The sequence below is a fragment of the Poecilia mexicana genome, unplaced genomic scaffold (assembly GCF_051168715.1).
Source record: "Poecilia mexicana isolate PSO_F unplaced genomic scaffold, ASM5116871v1 scaffold_4, whole genome shotgun sequence".
Taxonomy (NCBI): domain Eukaryota; kingdom Metazoa; phylum Chordata; class Actinopteri; order Cyprinodontiformes; family Poeciliidae; genus Poecilia; species Poecilia mexicana.
Window position 1 is genome coordinate 7949884 of NW_028263373.1, and position 19738 is coordinate 7969621.

General features: G+C 38.3%; 1 protein-coding gene across 3 annotated transcripts in view; it reads right to left on the bottom strand.

Moving 5' to 3' along the window:
- Positions 1 to 19738, bottom strand: part of sbno2b (strawberry notch homolog 2b) — a 182898-nt gene that overhangs the window by 121497 nt on the left and 41663 nt on the right. For 2 of the 3 annotated variants that reach the window (XM_088004881.1, XM_014970277.2), the window contains exons 2-4: positions 7509 to 7606; positions 4793 to 5018; positions 1103 to 1182 (exon numbers count right to left, since the gene is read on the bottom strand). In XM_088004881.1, coding sequence (XP_087861007.1) covers positions 1103 to 1182; positions 4793 to 4900 — 188 coding nt within the window. In that variant the 5' untranslated portion in view covers positions 4901 to 5018; positions 7509 to 7606. The remainder of the gene's footprint in view (positions 1 to 1102; positions 1183 to 4792; positions 5019 to 7508; positions 7607 to 19738) is intronic. The other variant, XM_014970276.2, reaches the window with a different exon arrangement.

A 19738-nucleotide genomic window follows, 5' to 3' on the forward strand; every position in this document is an offset into this window, starting at 1 on the left:
CAGTTATAAATTAAATATATCAAGTATTTTTAAAGCAAAAAAAAAAAATTCAAACCTGCATTTTGCCACATAAACCATATTCTTTAATACAGAGACTTAAACTGGCCAAAACATTCACCTGTGCAAAAGCAGCGCCGCTTCTGTGCTGTGTTTTCTTGTCGGGTTCACAGGAAACAGAAACACAACAACTGACTGATAAACACTGTGTTTAAAATGACACGTCGTATTTAGTGGCAAGATCACACAAGCTGCTCTAACTTGCAGGAAGTCTAACACTCAACCCCCTACCCCAAATGCAGGCTGACGTCAAGCCGCCCACAGACGGAAATAAAAGAGGTCTCACAGATTAGACCAATCTGGAGTGAAGTGAGCTGGTGGTGTGGGGGACTGCATTAGGTCACACCAAGTGGGCGCGTTTGTGAAATTTAAGCCGGGAGATTTTGAAGCCGTTTTCTTTTAAAAGCTGAAACTGTCATAAAATGGGGTTGTTGGTGGTGAGGAGAGACGCTGAGACCCAGGTTATGGTGAAAACAATGATTTAATGAAGATATCGCTTGGAGTAGTCCAGGTACAGGCAGCACGGCAAACAGACTAGCGCACAGCTAAGATGCCGGTAGCAACAGATTAACGGAACTAACATGCAAGCAAAACACAATCCAGGACTTAGCAGTACGACCGGAGAGCAATACACCTTGCCACAATCCAGGACTTAACAGTACAACTGGCGAGTGACGGAAACAAAGCAAAAACTGAGACGTTAGACAAGGACCCGACGAGGAACAGACAACAGGTGGGTTTAAATACACACGGGGTAATTAAGGGAATGAGACACACCTGGGGAGCAATCAACGGGGAGGACAGGACAGAGACTCACAGGGAAACAGGAAAACATCAAAAAACTCAAAACACACAGAAAACCACGGATCATGACAGAAACATTTCCTTTCTGTTTCCTAACGGTCAAATTTTACTGCTGTGTAATGTCAAACTTTAATTCACTTGCAATGTTTTTTTTTTTTTTGTTTGTTTTTTTATGTCAAAAGTGGAATTTGAGTTGTGTGAAAGCGCTGTGAAGCAGAGTTGAGATTTTAGATGGACTTACTGGTTTCCAGATTGCATAGGGCAGTATCCAGGCTGCTGAGGAAAGGCTCCCCAGGTACCAGAGGAGTTAAATATTGAACTCTGAAACAAAGAGAGTAAAGGCACAGTTAAAATAACATCCCTTTTTTTTTTTGGACTTGATGAACACACTCAGTTATGACAGTTAGAGCTGACGTAAAACATCCTTTAACTGAGCGATGCCTGTCATCTTCTAATATGGTTGTGTTATTTTTTTTTTTACCAAAAAATTATGACCAAGCAGTTACAACACCGTTCTTTTTTGTTCAATATTTCCTCTGTATGACTCAGCGAGTTCAACAGAATTTCACAGAAGCAATCATCCCGATGTGGTTTCAATTTACTGAGTGGATATTTTGAGAAATTCTCAGGAATTTCAAACAATAAGGCAGACATGGTAGGATTTTTTTTTTTTTTCTTTCCCCGAGTTAAACATTTTAGGGAATATTTTTTTGGTCGAGGGAAGTTTAAATTAACTTTGACTTTGGCTTTAAAAATATTCTTTTTAATTATACTTAAACCAAATATCCACTTTGTATCCAAGCAAAGTTATGAAGAAATATGGAGCAAATACCTTAAAGGCTGCTGGCATAGTCAAATCAAATTATATGATAATTATATCTCATAATACTCTGCAAAGGGAAGGAAACCCCCTCAGTCTCATCTCTGCAAAACTTCCACCAGAGGATTGCTTCCTTTTTCTATTGATTTCAGGTCTCCAGTCTACATTGATTTCTTAGGAGCGCTGGCACAAATGATAGGCACGCCTGACATTTTTTGACCGCACTGCATTTGACATAGCAGTTTCACAGGTTCACATTAAACAAAAGAACAAAAGTCACTGTCAATAACGGCTTGTGAAAGATCACTTAACAATCCAGTAAACATAACACTCTCAAGCAGAATTGTACCGGACAAGTAAGCCACTGAAAAGTGTTTGAAGTGCTTCTGTGCATTAAAATTTAAACAATCTGTACTGCGTAAAGAGCTAAAACCTTCGAAGTGTCAGGGGGAGTTAGTAATTATACAAAGTGTTTGTCAACTAAAGAATAAGAATAAACTCAATCTGATAGAGAATCTGTGCAGGCAGATGCAGATTACGGCGATGACCAGGTGGATTTCCAGTCTGAATGAGTCTGTGCTCTTCACCGAAGAAAAATATCAAAATACCAGCAAAACATGCAAAGAGTTGGTCAGTAGCTAAAAGTGAGTTTGAATGTTGTATAAAGATTTTCTACACGCCTTTTTAAAAACATGCAATAAAAACTGTTTTTTTTACTATGTTATATTCTGAGCCATGCCCGTCTCGTTTTCTGTCTATTTCTTGATCGAATTACTTTAAATCTGCCGAATTCTGAATCATGTTGGGCGTAACTTTATTCAGTTTTCATTTTGCTACATTTTAGAATGTGATTTATATTATCCATTTTTGCTGTCTATCTCCGTGCAAAAAATTTTTTTCACAGGAATATGAAACATTCCAGCTGTTTTTCAGTGATTTACATAGGAAGGTGGGTTTTTGTTTCTAGTAATTAATTAAAGATTTTATGGTCAAAGTTTTTAGGCAGACTTGGAATTTATTCTCTTGCTAGGAAAGGTGTGAAGTCTAAACATATGAACCACAAAGTGTGTCATAATCATACATGTCAAACATGAACTACTTTGTCTCTGTTGGCAAATATAAATCAAAGCAAACAAAGATCACATGTGAGGTTCTTCAAGGCTTCGTTCTTTGATCTTCTTTATTCAGCATGTGCATGCTCCCCCTAGCCTAGCTTACTGAGCACTGCAACATTTTACTTTTACTATATTTACACTGATGACATGCAACTTTACATGTATGTGTCAACAACTGACCACAGCCCCTCACAGAGTAGATGCATCAATGAGTGGATGGGACACAGGCGTAAGTCAGTCAGGACAGAAGTCAACGTTTTAACTTCTGAAAAGGCAGATTTAGAAATCAATATTTAAGTAGACTTAAAAAGAACAGACTAATGAATTCTTGTTAAAACAAGATCAGAACAAACTTTCCTCTTCAGGAGGTTACATTGACGTAAAGATTATTTTACGTGTTACAACAACACAAAAAAAATCCGATACATTAAATTTCCGGCTCCTACATATCAGCACTGAAAGACTTGCTGTTTATGTCAGCTTTCAAATATAGGCAGATGCTTATTTTATAATCTATTTTTTTTAAATTTGAATTTAGTTTATCGTGATGTACTATCTTTATATTTTGTTGTTATATTTATTTTTTAATGCTGTGTTTTATTCTCTTAGTTCTTTTGGATGCATCTTAAAATTGATCACTGCATGAAAACAAGCCAGATGTTTACTTACACTCTATCAAAAGAACAAAAACTTTTTTTGTTACAGTAATTAGGTCTAAAATTGACTTGTTTTATGACAGAACTACCAAAATTATTTCTATTGCAAAACGCCCCCATATAATTGAACAAGGATTAAAAAAAAAAAATTAATTAAAAATAAAAAAAACTTTCTACAAATTCAGAAGCTTACTTACACCTCCTTGCTTTTTGGAAACAATGTCTTTTAAAGAGTTTTAAAGTGTATTTCTTGGTATAAAATTTTTAGGTGCTTCCACAAGTTTCTCACAACAGTTTGCTGGAATTTTGGCCCATTACTTCAACAGAACCAGTGTAACTGAGTCAGGTTTGTACCCAACCACGCACCTTTTCTCTTCTGCCTAGAATTTTTTTCTTTGTGAGACTGGCATTGGGGATTCATGAGGGACACTCCAAGCATTGACTTGTTGTTTTTAGGCCCCTTTCTGAGAAATTTGTTGGTTTGTTTATGGTCATTGTGCACTTAAATACATTTACACCCAAGGTTGAAACTTTCTGACGTCTTGAGATGTCAAAATTTATATCTATATATGGGATATATATGGGACTTTTATGTTGCTATTTATTTTGAGAAGTCCACCAGACCCTCTTGCAGCAAGATACCTAGAAATGATGGTGCCACTCCTGCACTTCAAAGCTCGGATGGTATTTTCAGCATTAGAAGTTTCTTCTATTTTTCTATTATTGTCTGTTTTTTGTTTTATATTGCTTTTGGAATATTGTCATCTTGTTAGCTCTGAGATCTCCCTTATACTTGTTTCAACAGATTAAAGCGGCACCTTCAACCTTTCAGACATTGTACCCATCAGTGAACCAGACTTGTGGGAATCCACTATCCTTCATCAAATATCTTGCCTGATTTTTTTAATCACAGAAGGAAGTACAATATTTGATGAGTTGCCTTAAAAAAATCCCCAGCTGTTCTTTAAATTAGCTCAAACTTTAACCTCTTAGAAGCCAATTCAGGACGGCGTTATTTGGGGTTTCCTAAATTATTTAAAAGAACATCAATGTTGGTTTATAAATTGCAAGTAAACTGCAGAATTTCAAGGAAATAAAATAAATATTCAGACTAAGATAGAAACTGTGTCTTACTATATAATGCATGTAAATTATTAATATTATTTTTGCAACCTCCTCTCAGATGTCTGAACCGACGCCTGCTTGTGCATTTTAGCAGTTACTTAAAGGAAACAGTTAATTTTAACCAAAACACTCGACATGAATGCGATTCCTGCGTTTCTCATTCTGAATTTCAACAACTCGAGTCTCAACAGCTTTAATGCAGACAAATGACTTGCCTCCATGTTTGAGGCGCCCACTGAGAACATGCTGCTGTTCAGCTGAGGGCCTTCTGGATGCAGGTAGTTCTCCCCGTCCATGGCCAGCACTGAGGTAAGGGTGGACATCAGACCAGAGCTTCACACATGACGACCAGCAGACTTAGACGATGCACCCCTCTACCGCCACCCACGAGCTGGCTGTGTCTGAGTCAGCACTTCAACAAGGACAAGTGCTCTCCATGACCTGGGAGGGGAGAGGGCAGGGGTTTCATGGGAGGGAGAAGAAAAGGAGAATGTGATGTTAGTAAATTATTTATGTTGCACAAGATCAACATGATATTTAACAGAAGCAAATTTAATACAAGTTCTTGAGTAATTTTTGAAATTTCCTTTCTTTCATATTGAGAAACCAAAACAACGAAGGTAATCATAACTAAAAGAGTGTCTAGTCTCACTTCTTTGAAAAAGTTCTCGACACAGCAGAGGAGTTATTTTTCCCCCATAATTGTCTAAAATAGAAAATATATCAAGCATGACATAAATTTGTCAAGCTGCGCGTTTGCTCTCAGAAAAACAAAGACGTTAATTTTCATGTTTATGCTCGGATCGAGTTGCAATATAACATCTAAAAAAGTTTACCCACATTAAATTTATTAAAAAGATTTTTTTTTTAAAAAGCCTCCATTTTAAGCGTAATTCCAGCTGTGTTTGATCTCATACATTAAACAAAGTTCAAAGTTTTACTAATTGATTGACATCCTTCGTTATCTGACTGTACGAAATGTTTTAAGTTCATTAGAGAATCAATACAAACCACAACAAAATGCGCTTTGAAATGTTCTATACGTTTACAAGCAGCAAGCAGGAACAGTGTGCGGTTGGAAAAATGTGCATGTGCAGGATTGTTTCCATATGAAACCACCAAATACTTGTCGGCTTTACAATCCAGAGTGTGTATGCGTCGAGCATAAAGACAGGTCGGACCGGCTAGACTAGAGTAATGACACTCAAGAAGATTTCCTCCAATGCCATCAAACTTACAACTTTAATACTGCCGTCTTGTTCCCCGCTTACAAAGACACATCATCTCCTAAGCCTTCCCACTGTTTGACTCCATTCATTTTGGTGAGATTAACAATTAAAAATCCATTAACATAAAACAAAATTAGTCTACAACATAATTTTTGATGCTGGACCACTTAAGACTACATTTCGACTCTGATGATGCTCTGGGTTAACCTAATGCAAATTTATATTTCTCTTCTCTGTGCCTTTGGTTCACTGGGAACGATTTATTTTTTTTATTGTGAGTTTAGAGAAACTATCTATGTGCTTCAAGTCGAACAATAAACTCAGCTTGAGTTTCTGCTTCCCTTAGTTGCAGGATTTATGAAATCAACTAAAACACTTTGGATTTCGAAATGCGTCTCTCCCTTGGACAGAGTTGAGTTTCTCTTCTTTGTTATAAAGGCATTGTGTAAAATGCTGATCCAACATAAAATATGGAAGAAAAACAAACAGACAAAAAAAGAAAGTGCTGTGCTGCGACTGTTAAATGCTTGATAAATGCCAGTCTTCCTGTAATTTTCACAAGAAACTCTCTGTTTTTTTCCCCCTCGCTATTTCACACCATCCTTACTTCGGTCCTTCCCCCAGTTTGCTCCCAGTCTGGAACACATGCCAGACATGTTCACTATGAACAATGAGGTAATAAATACTAATAGAGTTCATGTGGGTCTAACTAAGAGCTGCTTTGTGTGTCCAAGTGGGGGTGCATGAAATAGACCTGACCCAACATATTCCCCACTCACAATGCCAAGAGACACAAGGGGGAAGCCATTTTCCCTGCAGGCTGCCAGCGTGAAGCAAACGTGAAGAAGCAAAGAATGGGCTGATTCCTAAGACAAAGGACCTGAAAACAAAACTGGTACAATCCAGAAATAAAAGGTTAATTTGGAAAAATTAGCCATCCTGTGAAAAGTGAGTTTAAGAAGGCTCTATAAAGTGTAGTAGTACAAAGTTGTGATGGCTGAGACCGCCAACGTTTCCATCGTTAGCCCAAGGAGGCAGACCTCACCACCCTCGGAGCATCAAAAGGTGAAACTGCATCTTGTTAAACTTTATTAGAAGCACAAATTCTTTCCAATACTTTGATCAGCAACCACCGACGAGAATGCCACCAGGATGATGCTGGTGACTATCTCAGTGACAGAAAATTGTGTCCCCTTGCTGTTCTCAGTTCCCAACATCCACCCCCGATAATCGGTACGGCTTCTCAGGATAATCGATACTGATTACGGTGAGAGCTCTCCCAGATAAAACCCCCCTTCCTGTAACGGTTCTCATTACGGGAAAACAAGCAAACCCCCCTCACCCCTACTACTCCGAACTCCGGCAGTGGAGGGAGACGGAGGTGATGAGGCAAGCTGTTACTGGGACAAAAACGAGTTATCGTCTATGTGAAAGAGAGAGAGAGTTTAGTTTAGTTTATACAAAGAAAAAAGGAAACGAGGATTCTCCGATGCCAAAGGAGAGGCTTGTAAATTGTGTACATTTTGTAAGTGATTGTAAAAGGTTCAAAATCATACCCCAATTTCCAGAAAATCTCCATAAAACCTCTGTAAACAGGTACAACCAGTTTGAGCTCATTTTAATTAAGAGTATTCTGGATTGTAGTTTCTTCAGTTTGCTCATACCATCAACGGTTACCTTTCTTTTTTTTTTTTTGTCCTACCTTCTCAAGTGTTTCAGCCTCTCTCTCTCCCTGGGTGGTCTTATTCAGCAATGCGGTGAAACCAGATTAGTCAACTTCACGTGTGTTTTTAGCAGAATCTAAAAAAAAAAAAAAAAAAAAAACTGAGGCAACTATAAACACCTTCAATGGGTTGAAAATTTGAAAGAAGGAAAATGAAGTATTATTTCAAAAAACCTCTGCGGACTACCTGCTTTGGTTTAGGTCTGCATGAGTCAAGGAGGGTTAACAAGCTGCCCCCTCCGCCTGTCGTCACAAAACCACGTTACGTGTGTGTGTGTGTGTGTGTGTGTGTGTGTGTGTGCGTGTGTGTGTGTGTGTGTGTGTCTCAGTTCAGTTAAGAGCATCCAACATGTGCTTGCAATAGGTGGCAGGTAGATAAAAGTCAGTGTGTGGCAAGAAATGACTTCCTGATGTGCGCTGGTGGCCTTTCCTATCCTGCCAGAGCACATGGAGATCACCCTGGGAAGTGTGACTTCCTTAAGCTGCTAAGTCACAATTAATGCTCACGAGGATGACAATCGCCCTGCTTGGCGCGTGTGTGCATGCCAACAAGCGTTTGCACAGTCACATGTGCCTTCAAAATTGTGCCATACATACGGCTGTTCGGCGCCAATTTATACTTTTTTTTTTTTTTAGTTTATTTAGTGTGACGACTTTATTAAAATGCGGGGACAAGCAACATGCAAAAGAAAATTTAGAAATTAGTTAAGAAAGGACCACAAGTAGCTTTTTTTGTCTTTTTAAAATTATATTAATAAACACCTATTCTAATTAGTAAATAAATGTGTCAATGATACGCGTGTTGAAGCAAATCGACATGCATAGCGATGTCAAATAAAAATTATCATTTTGAAAATCAGTTTTATTTTGATAATTGATAACTGAAGACGTCACAGTCCATTCACAAATATCAGACTTGAAGCCCCTGATGAATCTCAGCTTCTCCTACAGTTTGTTGTATTTCATACTTTCATTGCTGTATTATATTGTGTATTGTCTACAAGCATGCCAGACAAACCAACAAAGGGAATAACTTTTTGCTTGCCCTGTTTTCATTTTGCACAGCTAGAAATACTCTCTGATGAAGCGTTTTTGTCTTCATTTAAATAGAACCTACTGCCGGCCTGCACAATTAGGCCAAACAATCTCAAAGAGCAAAACACTTAATCCTGATCTAAAAAATTTCAAAATGAGATGAGAGAGTTACTGACAGGTATCAGTCTGGAAATGGTGAAAGGGATAAAAGAAAAAAAAAAAAAAAAGACATTTGTACGTCAGGGCAGTTATCCACAAATGGAGGAAACAAGGAATAGCGACCTGTCCACCAAAATGATCACAACTATTTTGCAAGGATTCATCCAGAAGCTCTCAAAAATTTAGACCACATCCACAGCACTGTAGACATCTGTTGCCTCAGTTAAGATCATGACTTAACAATGAAAAAGATAAAAACTGGTCTAGGTCTGAGGCAGATTATCATGGTTTGAGCCACTGCTCACCAGAAAGAAACAAAAACATTCTTCTTCCTCCTCACATTTAAGTCTTAATGATCCTCCGGACCTTTGGGAAAACACTTTGTCGACAGTCGAGAGCAAAAGGAACTTTGTAGAAGGTGTGTTTCACCGCATCCTGTTTATAACTAACAGAATCTCACACAAAAAAACATCGTATTGACTCTCAAACGTCGTGTGATTATCTGAGGCTGCTTCTCTGCCTCAAGACTGGGACAGTTTGCCATAACAAGTTAGAACCCTGAATCCTCCTCTCTACAGGAAATCCTGAATTAGAAAGTGTGGCCATCAAATCTGTGACCTTAAACTCAAGTGAACCGGGGTTATGAAGCAGAACAACGATCTGAAGAACATCAACAAGCTCATCTTTACATTCTTTAGAAACAAACAACAAATAAATTGAGACTTTGGAGTGGTCTTACATTCAACTGAGAAGCACAAAAGCACATTTCTGTATTTAAATAAAGGACCATGGTCACAATCAATCCATTTATAAGCTGTCCTTTGTTATTATTGTTTGTTGAAAAGTACCCCAGTCATGCATACTTATATCGAGCAGAACATATGGCTTATTAAGGGATCAAGTATCTAGGTCATTTACACTTAGAACCGGTACACTGTGTCTGATTAAATCAAAGAGTCTGATGAAGCGGAGAAAAAATGATCTTCATTGAAACATGAGTCTTGCAGCTTTGAGCATATTATACAAGCATTAAACTTGTAAGAAAAAAATGAGCTGAAGAAGATGGAGGGACAGTGAGATTAACTATAATTATACACAAAATAATGAGACACAAAGCCAAGAATTCATACATATGAATGCCTTGTTCACAGAGCACCAACGTTTGCCTGACAGAAAGAAATGAGTCGAGTGACAGAAACACAGTTAGCATTTGTTCTTCACTCTCTGTCACTTTGACTGCCATTTTGCCTTCCTGGTCACCTTGTGTTTCTTTGAGCTTAAAAATGCAATATGCAACTTTTATAAAAATATGTCTTTTACATATTTGTTAAAACTATCGCCATGCTGTGACAGTGTAATATAAAACATATAATCTGTTGTGAACAGCTTTATTGCAGTAAAGAACAAGCATGGTGAGGAGAATGGGAGGCGAGCGGCACACACATGGCATGATTGGCAGCGCTTAGACCCGCCTCCTGGGTCTGACTGGTTGTTTGTAGTTAGCACTGGGAGAAGGCAGAGGAGCTCGATTTTTTTCGCAGACTACCTGTCTCATACTATACTGTCTCGATATAATGAGTTTCAACAACTATGTAAAAACAATATTTTTTCTAAAAGTTGTACTGTAGCTTTAATGTGGTTGATCCGATTGCTTTCAGCCACCGTTTTGTTACTTTCTGCAATATTTCCAGGGCAAAGCTCAGAGGTCCGTGGGGTAACATGGCCCTGTAGAGCTGCTTCGTAATCCAACCATGAAATGAACACAGCTACACTTTTGACACACTTACGTCTGCTGCATTGGCGTCAGCATACATATTTTTCTCATGTGACATACAAGCCCTCTAGCATTTTCTGTCCAGCTGGATCTGTCTTTTCAACTAACAACCCAACTTACTACGGTCCTTCGGTCCACTGAGCAACATTGAATCATCACCAGCCTGAGTCCATCTGCATCAGAAGCGAACAGGTCAGAAATGATGGCGGGGCCAGCTGCTTTAACATCGGAGCAGCAAAGGGGCCGTTAGTTGGTTATAATTGCTGTGACCGGCTGGATTCATTATCTGCAGCGATGAAATATTCATAAAAGGAACGAGTTACTTCCTAGGGAAACACAGGGTTCAATCATTCAAAACAGCATGTATTATTAATTAGCACACAAAAAGGTCTAAACCTGGGACACACACTGAAGGAAAGCAAATCGAAGAAGGACAAGGACATAAGCCTTCTTTCAGCCCTAATTTCCCCTGACTGAATGTGCACGTAGGATTACAGTCATGGCTGTGAACTGCACACTAACTTAGTAGAGTGTAGCGATCAGATGACTGTAAGTGAGTCTGGTGTCTTATCGAAAGCTGGGAAATGGAAACAAATTTGGTTTTAAGAGTCTGTTGTTATTGCATTTTCACCATTCAAATATTTATCGGCAGTCCCTTCGGACTGGAACAGAGCACGCAAACAAAGTGAAACCAGCGGGCAGTTTGTCGTTAATGTGTATTACTGGGATTTTATTGAACCGTCCAGCACAAAGCAGCACACGATTTTGACACAGAACAAAAGCCATGCTGTTTTCAAGATGCTTTATGAATAAAAACCTAAAAAGCCTGACCTGCAATTCCATTCAGCTCTCTTTACCCAAAAGTCCCCTACTAAAATCAAACACAGAATTCCCTTCAAAACTCAAAGTTAATCTACACACCAATTACCACCAATTACCTGGTGTGTTAAATCAGTGTTTCTAAGTTTTTAGCTAACATGCACAATGGTATGGTACAGTAGTGGCAGAATCATGCAGTGGGATGAATTGATGGAACTTAATGCAGGGAAATACTGGAGGGACACATGTTACATGTTCCTAAAAACAAACAGCCTAAGTTACCATGACAACATGTCAAAACCATGCATAATTTTTCTTTCACTCCACTCTATATGCATTACACTGACCTGGTCTTTTATATAAACTCTTAATAAATTTAATTTGGTTTGTGATTATAATGTGGCAAAAACATGGAATAGTTGACGGTACACAAATATTTTTACCACATTTCTAACAAACAACAAAAATGTACCTTACAGCAAGAAAGGTAAGTGCACTGCAGGTTCTGACAACCAGGAAAGTTGTTGAGGAGCAAAAAGAGCAAAGGATGAAAAACAGCTCTGCAGCGGCTTGATGACACTGATTTCAGAGATAATACCCCTACTTCAAGTTCCACCACAATCACCAACCAGAAATAGATCAAAGGCTGAACAGATCAAAGAATAACCAATCCACTTCAGCTGCTTCTATGCTCCAGTTTCCTCTATCATCTAATTTTCTCAGAACTAAGGGACAAAAACAGATGCTAGCTTTATGTGGCTTTTTTGCTTTCCTGCTTAGGTTTCAGCTCGATGTTTTACGCAACTACGGGCGAGCTCGTACAGGTGCTATTTAAATGCAAAAAGGCTGGATAAAAGTTGATTTTAAAATTCAAGCTGCAACGAGGTAGAATGTTAAATACGGAGGATGTTGCGTGTTAGACATTAAAGGGGCACTTCAACAGTTAAAAGAGCATTTTAATAGGTCACAAGAACAAACCAAATATTTCTCTTTCTTGTGGCAGGGCTTGCTTTCGGATACTTCCCACCCGTTGGTCTAATCTACTCATACCGGCCCTTTCGATTCTCACATGGACCATCTCCTTCTCCGTTTATGTCACACTCCCACACCTTCATCTCACTTTTTCATCACACACCACATATTATCTCACTGATATTGTGTGCCATGTCTTCTACTTTCCTGTGACGGTTTGCTGCAGTATTTCTTTATTATTTTTTTTTTCATTCTAATATTTCCACCACATTTCTTCCATTCCGAGGGCGCAGCAGTGTGAAAGCAGAAACGACGGGGACCGCTGAATTAGCGCGCAGAAAAATCGCATCGGTCTTTGTTTTTAGATACAAGGGTGAGTGAAATTCAGTAAAATGCCGTCTATTTATACTGAAACCCAGACAGTGCTGTGCTCCACTCTAACTGACCTCACTTCTCTGGCAGGCGTGAGAACATCGGGCCACGTGCTCAGCGGCAGGGAACCCGTCTCAGTCTATCTGTGGCACCGTGCTTAGCAAAGTTCAGCTCAGTTCATAGCGTCTCCTGGGCTCGGAGCTGGCGGATTAAATCAGATGGCGTTCACACTTTTTAACACAGACGGCGCAGTCAGACGGGAAAATAGTTGTGCTCCTCACAATTGCAGAATAAAAGCAACAAAAAAAATGTAAATTACAGCATGTAGTGTAGCTGTCTTTTTTTTTTTTTTTTTAATCAACAAAAGGTATGTTGAACAGTGAGGCAGGCAGGAACGAAAAGGCTGTGTAAAAGTATCAAGCCATCACTGTTTTCATTCATCCAGCTGCTAGCCACTTTATTTGCATTTATAGTAGAATGTAATGGAGGTTTAACTATGAAATGACTTTATAAAGAATTATGCTTAAACTAGCATAATAGGACCTTTCATTTTTTTAAACAATATTTGCATCCATCGACCTTAGAAAGAGACTGTGATAAACTGTACAGCTTCGGAAACGTGAAGGACTTTGAAGACTGATTTTTTTTTTCTCTTTGGTCCATTTGTGTTTTTACATGTCTTTTTTTTTTTAGTTTAGATATCGTCACTGTTTATATATATATTTAAAAAAATGCTGCATATTCTAATGCACTGAAATGGAGTCGCCTGAAGAAGTAGTTGCTTTGTTTTCAATGCCTTAAGAGTTTGGTGGAGACATTTCAGATGAACCACAGTCATCGTGTTTAAAGATTTGATCCGCCTCGCATCGTGCCTCTAAGGAACAGAGATCTGTCCAGTTGATGACATCAGAATTACTCGCTTTTGGACCAACTGCTGGTCGAACTCCTCGCTCACTAAGCTGATTGGAGGTTTTCTCTCGTCTGGACGCACAAACCGGCATCCTACAGTTTGTGTTTAAAAACTATAAAATACTGACCAATTAAAGCTGGCCTGCCTCTTGACAAGAGTGTATCCACTTCTCTATTTTTAGGAACATTTTGGCAGATCTGTCACTAAACAGTGATTTTAATTTGACAGATTTAATGTAATTTATATTCTTCAATTGTAAAATTCTGGTGTTTCATTTCTGACTCTTCACTGTTTCAATTCACATCTGCATTTTTAAATTAAAGTTAACTTTACTGTAAAGATTAACTGGTTTACCAAAAAAAAAAAATATATATATATATATATATATATATATATATTTTTTTTTTTTTTTTTTTTTGTTAAAGTAAAACTCTTTTTTTTAGCAGCAAATTCTACACTGACATCAGCAGCTCACATTTTTATCTCCACAGAAAATACTTACTTAAAATAATTCAAGCTTTGTGTAAACACAGGGAACAAACTAAACGTCAGCAAAATATTAATCTCAGTAAACTTGGTATGACCTCATGCACAGTACATAGACTGTACTGTATTATTTTAAATGCATAAGTAATAAAACAGAGTAGAATTTGGATATGACATCAATATTAAGACAAAAATCATGAAAAGCTAATATGTCAATTGATCAAACATCAAGATTAAAATCAATGTATCATTAGAGTCACTACAATAATCCTCCCTACTGATTCTCCTCTATTCTTTTCCAGCGCAGTTTTGAATTAACATCCGCTATTTGATTCAGTTATGCCAAATCTTCCCAGTAATTCTACTTTGAGCTTTATCTAAAAGATTTACCAAAACAAAGAGTAATCCCTTGCTATCTCGCAAGAAAAAAAGAGAAAATCTTCAATCCAAGTGGAAAATGTTTTGAGTACCGAACCGCAGAAGACGGGTCGACATAAATAAACTGACTGCCAACTTTGGAAACACATGTTAGACAGGATGAAGCAAGTCGACGACACAGGCAATATGAAAATAGATTGGCAGAGCATCAGGACAGACAAACCTGTATTTTCAGTGGTGCAATGTTCCACCTTCACATGTACAAAAAAAGGATTGCAAAGTGACTCAAGAGTTTGTTACCTATAATATGCAGCATGCTGACTCACAATGATAACTAACTCGCAGATCTTTGGATATAATAAGGTTATGAGATCATGTTTACGCTGACACACAAAGACAGTGACAACTTACTAAAATGACAGTTTTAGCTATAGTTTTATTTGGACACTTTCATATCAAGAAGCTCATATTTCAAAGCTAGAAACCATTTTTATGGTTTTACGCCCTCCTAATAAGATCCCCGACGAGGCGCCAAAGTGATCGGCATAAAGTGATGCATTGTTGCTCCTCCAACTTCACATTTTATGATAAATTTGGGTCTTTTCTTTCTTGTCTCTCTCTGCTGGACAAGGCTAATGAAGAAGCCACTTCTTCATTAATATGAGTGGCTTCTTAAATCCAATTGTAAGTATTACTCGCTAAAAGCTTCCCTGTTTAGCTGTGTTTCTTTCAGACAACGCAATAAAAAAATGACTTATAAGATTCATTCTGGACACTGTGTATGTAGAATAAAATCTATGAGAACCTTCCGCTGAGCCATGATTAGTCAGTATTTTGAAGACAGAAAGAATTTCAAAACATTTTTTTATTCAAGCATGGCTCAGTCCCTTTTTATAAAACATTGTGTTGTTGAGCACTGGGTATACGAGACATCGGATCTTGTGACCTCTTGTGACCTATTTAACATGGGTTCAAGTGTTCAAGTAAGCCTCTATCCTTTCCAGTTCATTGCACGCACTTGGCTATAAAACTCATCTGATAAAGGAAACAATAGCAAACTCTGCGATCCTTCATCTATTCATAAACACTAATAATTCTCTCATATTTCCTTCCAGGATGAGCTCTATTTTGAAACTCCTGTTTGACTTTCCTGTAACAAATCTGACACATTTAAGTCGCCGAACTGGAACGCGACTTAAACGCGAGGCACACCAGAGTGTGACCGAGTATTTCACAATATTCATGTACACACCTTTCATGTCTATGTATAAGAGACAGAATATGGGACATGAAGACAGTCATTAAAAGTAAGTACTTCACAATTATATGTTCGCCATTGTTCAGCTGTTCCACTCATCTCTTCTAATTAAAAAACTGTACCTATTGAAGGTTAAATTCCTAGGAATCAGGGTCTAAATCAAAGATATTACTGAGGAACAATCCACTTCCTCCACTTCAGATTTTTCAGCCTCACTCTAATCAACTAACGGGCTATAAATAAGATTTATTACTGGCATCAGTTGAAGAGGGGAGAAGAAAAAAGAGCAAGCAGAGACATGGGGGGAAGGAGAACAGAGGCTTAGCCGCTAACAGCAAAGGGCATGAACTGTTTGTTCACCAAATCCATAAGCTAACCCCCCCGCCGCCACCCCCCCCCCCAAAAAAGACAGGAAAAGTATTTTTTTGTGATAAATGTATTCAAGATTTGTCAAACACATCTTGAGCATTGCTCTGTCAACATCTATACCGGCAAGAAGCCGAATAAGCTTTCAATCTGACTGTTCCTGCTTTGCTAAATGCCTCCACGTTCACTGTATATCACTCCTAAAGTCCCTGAAGGAAATAAACAGCACACAACACATATTGTGTTTCATGATCCTTAACATCGCTGCAGGGCAAACAGTCATAGACTGTTTCACTGGAAAATTAGCCATGCAGCAGAAGCCTACACGTTAGCACGCAACACAAAGAGGTTGGCTGTACTAATATTCCTCTGTTAAGAAGATCAGAAGATAAAAAAATATGTTTCGCTACCCATTTATCAGCCTGTCGCTAGAATTACACAACACTAACCGAGCCAAATTTAATGAAACTTGGTGGAGAGGAGAAGCAGAGGCAGGAAGGGCCCATCACATTTTAGCGTGGCTCCAGATAACTTTCATTAAAGCTGCATAGCAGAACACTGGCCTGGAGGAGGAAAAGGATGCTATGAGTTCCTATCTGGTTGCTCATACAACTGCAGCAGCTTCACATATGAATGCAATAATTTAGGCGCTGCTTGTCAGCAAGAAACATGCAATTTTATGAGATTCCGTTGCTGAATCTCTTGTTATAAAAACATATAATAAGCTAATAGTAGTATACTTGTAAAAATAAATAAATAAATGAATGGTTTCCCTGTCTGTCATATTAAAAGTCTGGGCTGGAGAGGAGGAGCCAGACCTGGCTGCCTGCAAGACAGATTTCACAACAAATCAGAGAAATGCCACTGACTGTTGAAAGGGGGGTAACAAACGTGCGTAAAACCGAGAGAGGAACCTTGCGTGTTATTCATTTCACAGCAAGGGGGAATGACATAATTAGAAAAATAGCCAGCCACCATGGCAACCTGCTGTGTCAAGGCTTGCAAGAGGCTTGGCTAGCCTTTGCTGCAGGCAACAGACACAGTGGAAACCAAAGAGTGAAAATTGCAGGAAAGAAAAAAGTCCTAGAGGGGACAGCTTTGGGTGAGCCATTTCCATTTCATTCTTAGTAAACCGCTCTCCTCTCTAACCATCTTCTGATGTCTTATTGTGTTCTTAACACATTAGGACAATGTTTTGGGGTTCAGTGCCTGTCTTTTGCAGCAAAAGTACGTACCGATAAAATAAAATGTGTAAAAAAATACACGCTTCTTTTATTAAGAGTGATACAATGGACAGACTACTAGGGCTGAAACGATTCCTCGAATGATTCGAGTACCTCGATTACTAAAATTCCTCGAGGAAAATTTACCTGCCTCGAAGCTTCGTTAATTTATGTTTTATTAGTTAGCGCACCGTGTTCCGGCCGGGACTTCATTTGCGTTGCGCGGAGCTCTCACTTCCGCCTCTGAGTTGTTGACAAAAGCTAAGTCTCAGCGGCATAAAGTCCAATCTTCAAGATTGGCCCGTGGGGATTTTATTGATTGATGATAATGCCCGACTTTTTATCGTTTTTGGGGAACCAATAAGCATCCTTAAAATGACTGGGGAATGCCTGGAGTACGGCAGCATTTCTCCTCCGGGGCTGCTGGTTGAAAGCGAACGGCGGGAAGAGCGCTGAGGTGAGCGGATAGCCTGAACAGGGCGGGCGGCTGAGTAGCTGATGCTTACCGTGTAAATGTAGCTTTACCGACGAACCGCACAATAAATTTCATATCCCGGTCTGAAGAAACGGGTGGCGGAGCGCATCGTACATGGCTGGTAGATGAGTTTCTGAGTGTGACCAGTGAAGGTGTCGTAAATATCCCGTATTGCTTCCCCCCGTGTTCGTCCCCCGGTCTAACGGTTCGTCAGTCCGCTGGTCTATTTCCTCCCCTCCACCCCATGTTCGTTCATTCGCCCTCTCCTCCCACTCCAGGCGGCATTTCCCGTATTTTCAAACCCAAAGCGTGACAGGTTAGGTGGCAAGGTGAGTTTAATTAATCTATTAAACTCACTGAAGATGAATACATAAACTAAAAGCTGGATTGTAGACATTTTTTATAAGCATATTTGTGAGCCTGCCTCTTTGTTATTAAATTCAATATAATTTCAGATTTTTCTATAACTTTTCTTCTGGTTAACTTAGAAAGTGAGCTATTATTGTTACAGGTTAGTTTTCTAAACTACAAAAAAGCAACTGTTAGGGATGCTCAAATATGAAAAATTGGACTGATATTGATATCTGATAGTAACACCGGTATTATGCCAGATTTACCAATATTTCATTTTATAATTTTTTTTATCCGATTACTCGATTAATCGTAAGAATAATCGATAGATTACTCGATTACTAAAATATTCGTTTACAACAGCCCTACAGACTACTAAGAAATTCTGATGGAATTACAATCTTGAGAAGAAAGCTAAGGAAACTACAGAAAATAAAAATAAAATATTTGCTTCTTTAAGAAAAATCAAAAATGCAGCAATAGCTTCTACAACAGAAGTATATGGATTAATGCAGTACCATATATGTATATATTATTTTTTTACTATAATTATTTTCCATTATTTCAAATTTAATTAAAATTCAAACTCAAACTGAAAAATACTTTATTAATCCAAAAAGGGATTCAATTTAATAATTGATTTCATTAAATTTAAAATTTTAATAAAATCATCCTTCTTGTGGCTTACAGACTGTAGTTTAAAATAATGTTAGCTTAATGGCTCCACCTCGGTCTGCCCTTTCTGTCTCTAAGTAGTTGAGTTGTTTTGATTCATTATTGAAAAAAATCCCAAAATGCTCAAATCCAATTGTATATTATTTTTTTAAGTTTCCATTATCCTCTTTGATTGCTTTCCCCATGTAGCTTAGGTGGAATGAATAGCACTAACAAGTCCTGACTGTCAATGTTTTTCACAATTGTGAACCCCTGATATTCACAAGACTTAAGGATCACGGATGTACACAAACACTTAAAATCTGTGAATACTTGAGACTCTTCTAAGAACACGAATATATCTTAGTACACATTAATAAATAGTGGAAACCATCTTGACACTACTGCATAACTTATTATCTAAACTTTTCATTATCTCTGCTCTTAGGGGTACAGCCAATCAGTGCCAACATTTGGTTGCTGCTCCTGCCTGGATTGGCTGCTCTGTAAATGTCAGCCAATACTGTGTCAAGTTGCCTAGCACCCAGGTAGCTCAGCCTTTCCAAGCTGTATTTTCTTTCAAATGTATTAGATATGCTCTATTTAAAAAAAAATCCACACAAAATTCTGTTATGTTCCATAGAAAAATCTGCAAAAAGGTGAATCTTCGAAAATTGAACCACGAGTGCATGACTCTTTCAGCCAGCTGACTAGCAACGTGCAGCAACAAGAGGAGTAGCGAGAGGGTTCAAAACAAAAGCACTTTAATCGCTAAACTTAAGACATTAGTAGTTGTAATTATGTTTATAATATTCTACTACACCTTGTTGATTGTATTCAGTCCAAGACTGATTGGTACAAGCTTACAACTGATCAATGTGCACTATTCTTTATTTCATAACACCGCTGTTTTTTGTCGAAAATCAATAAAGTGTAAATTATACATATTACGGGCATTGTAACTTAATTTATCAGGT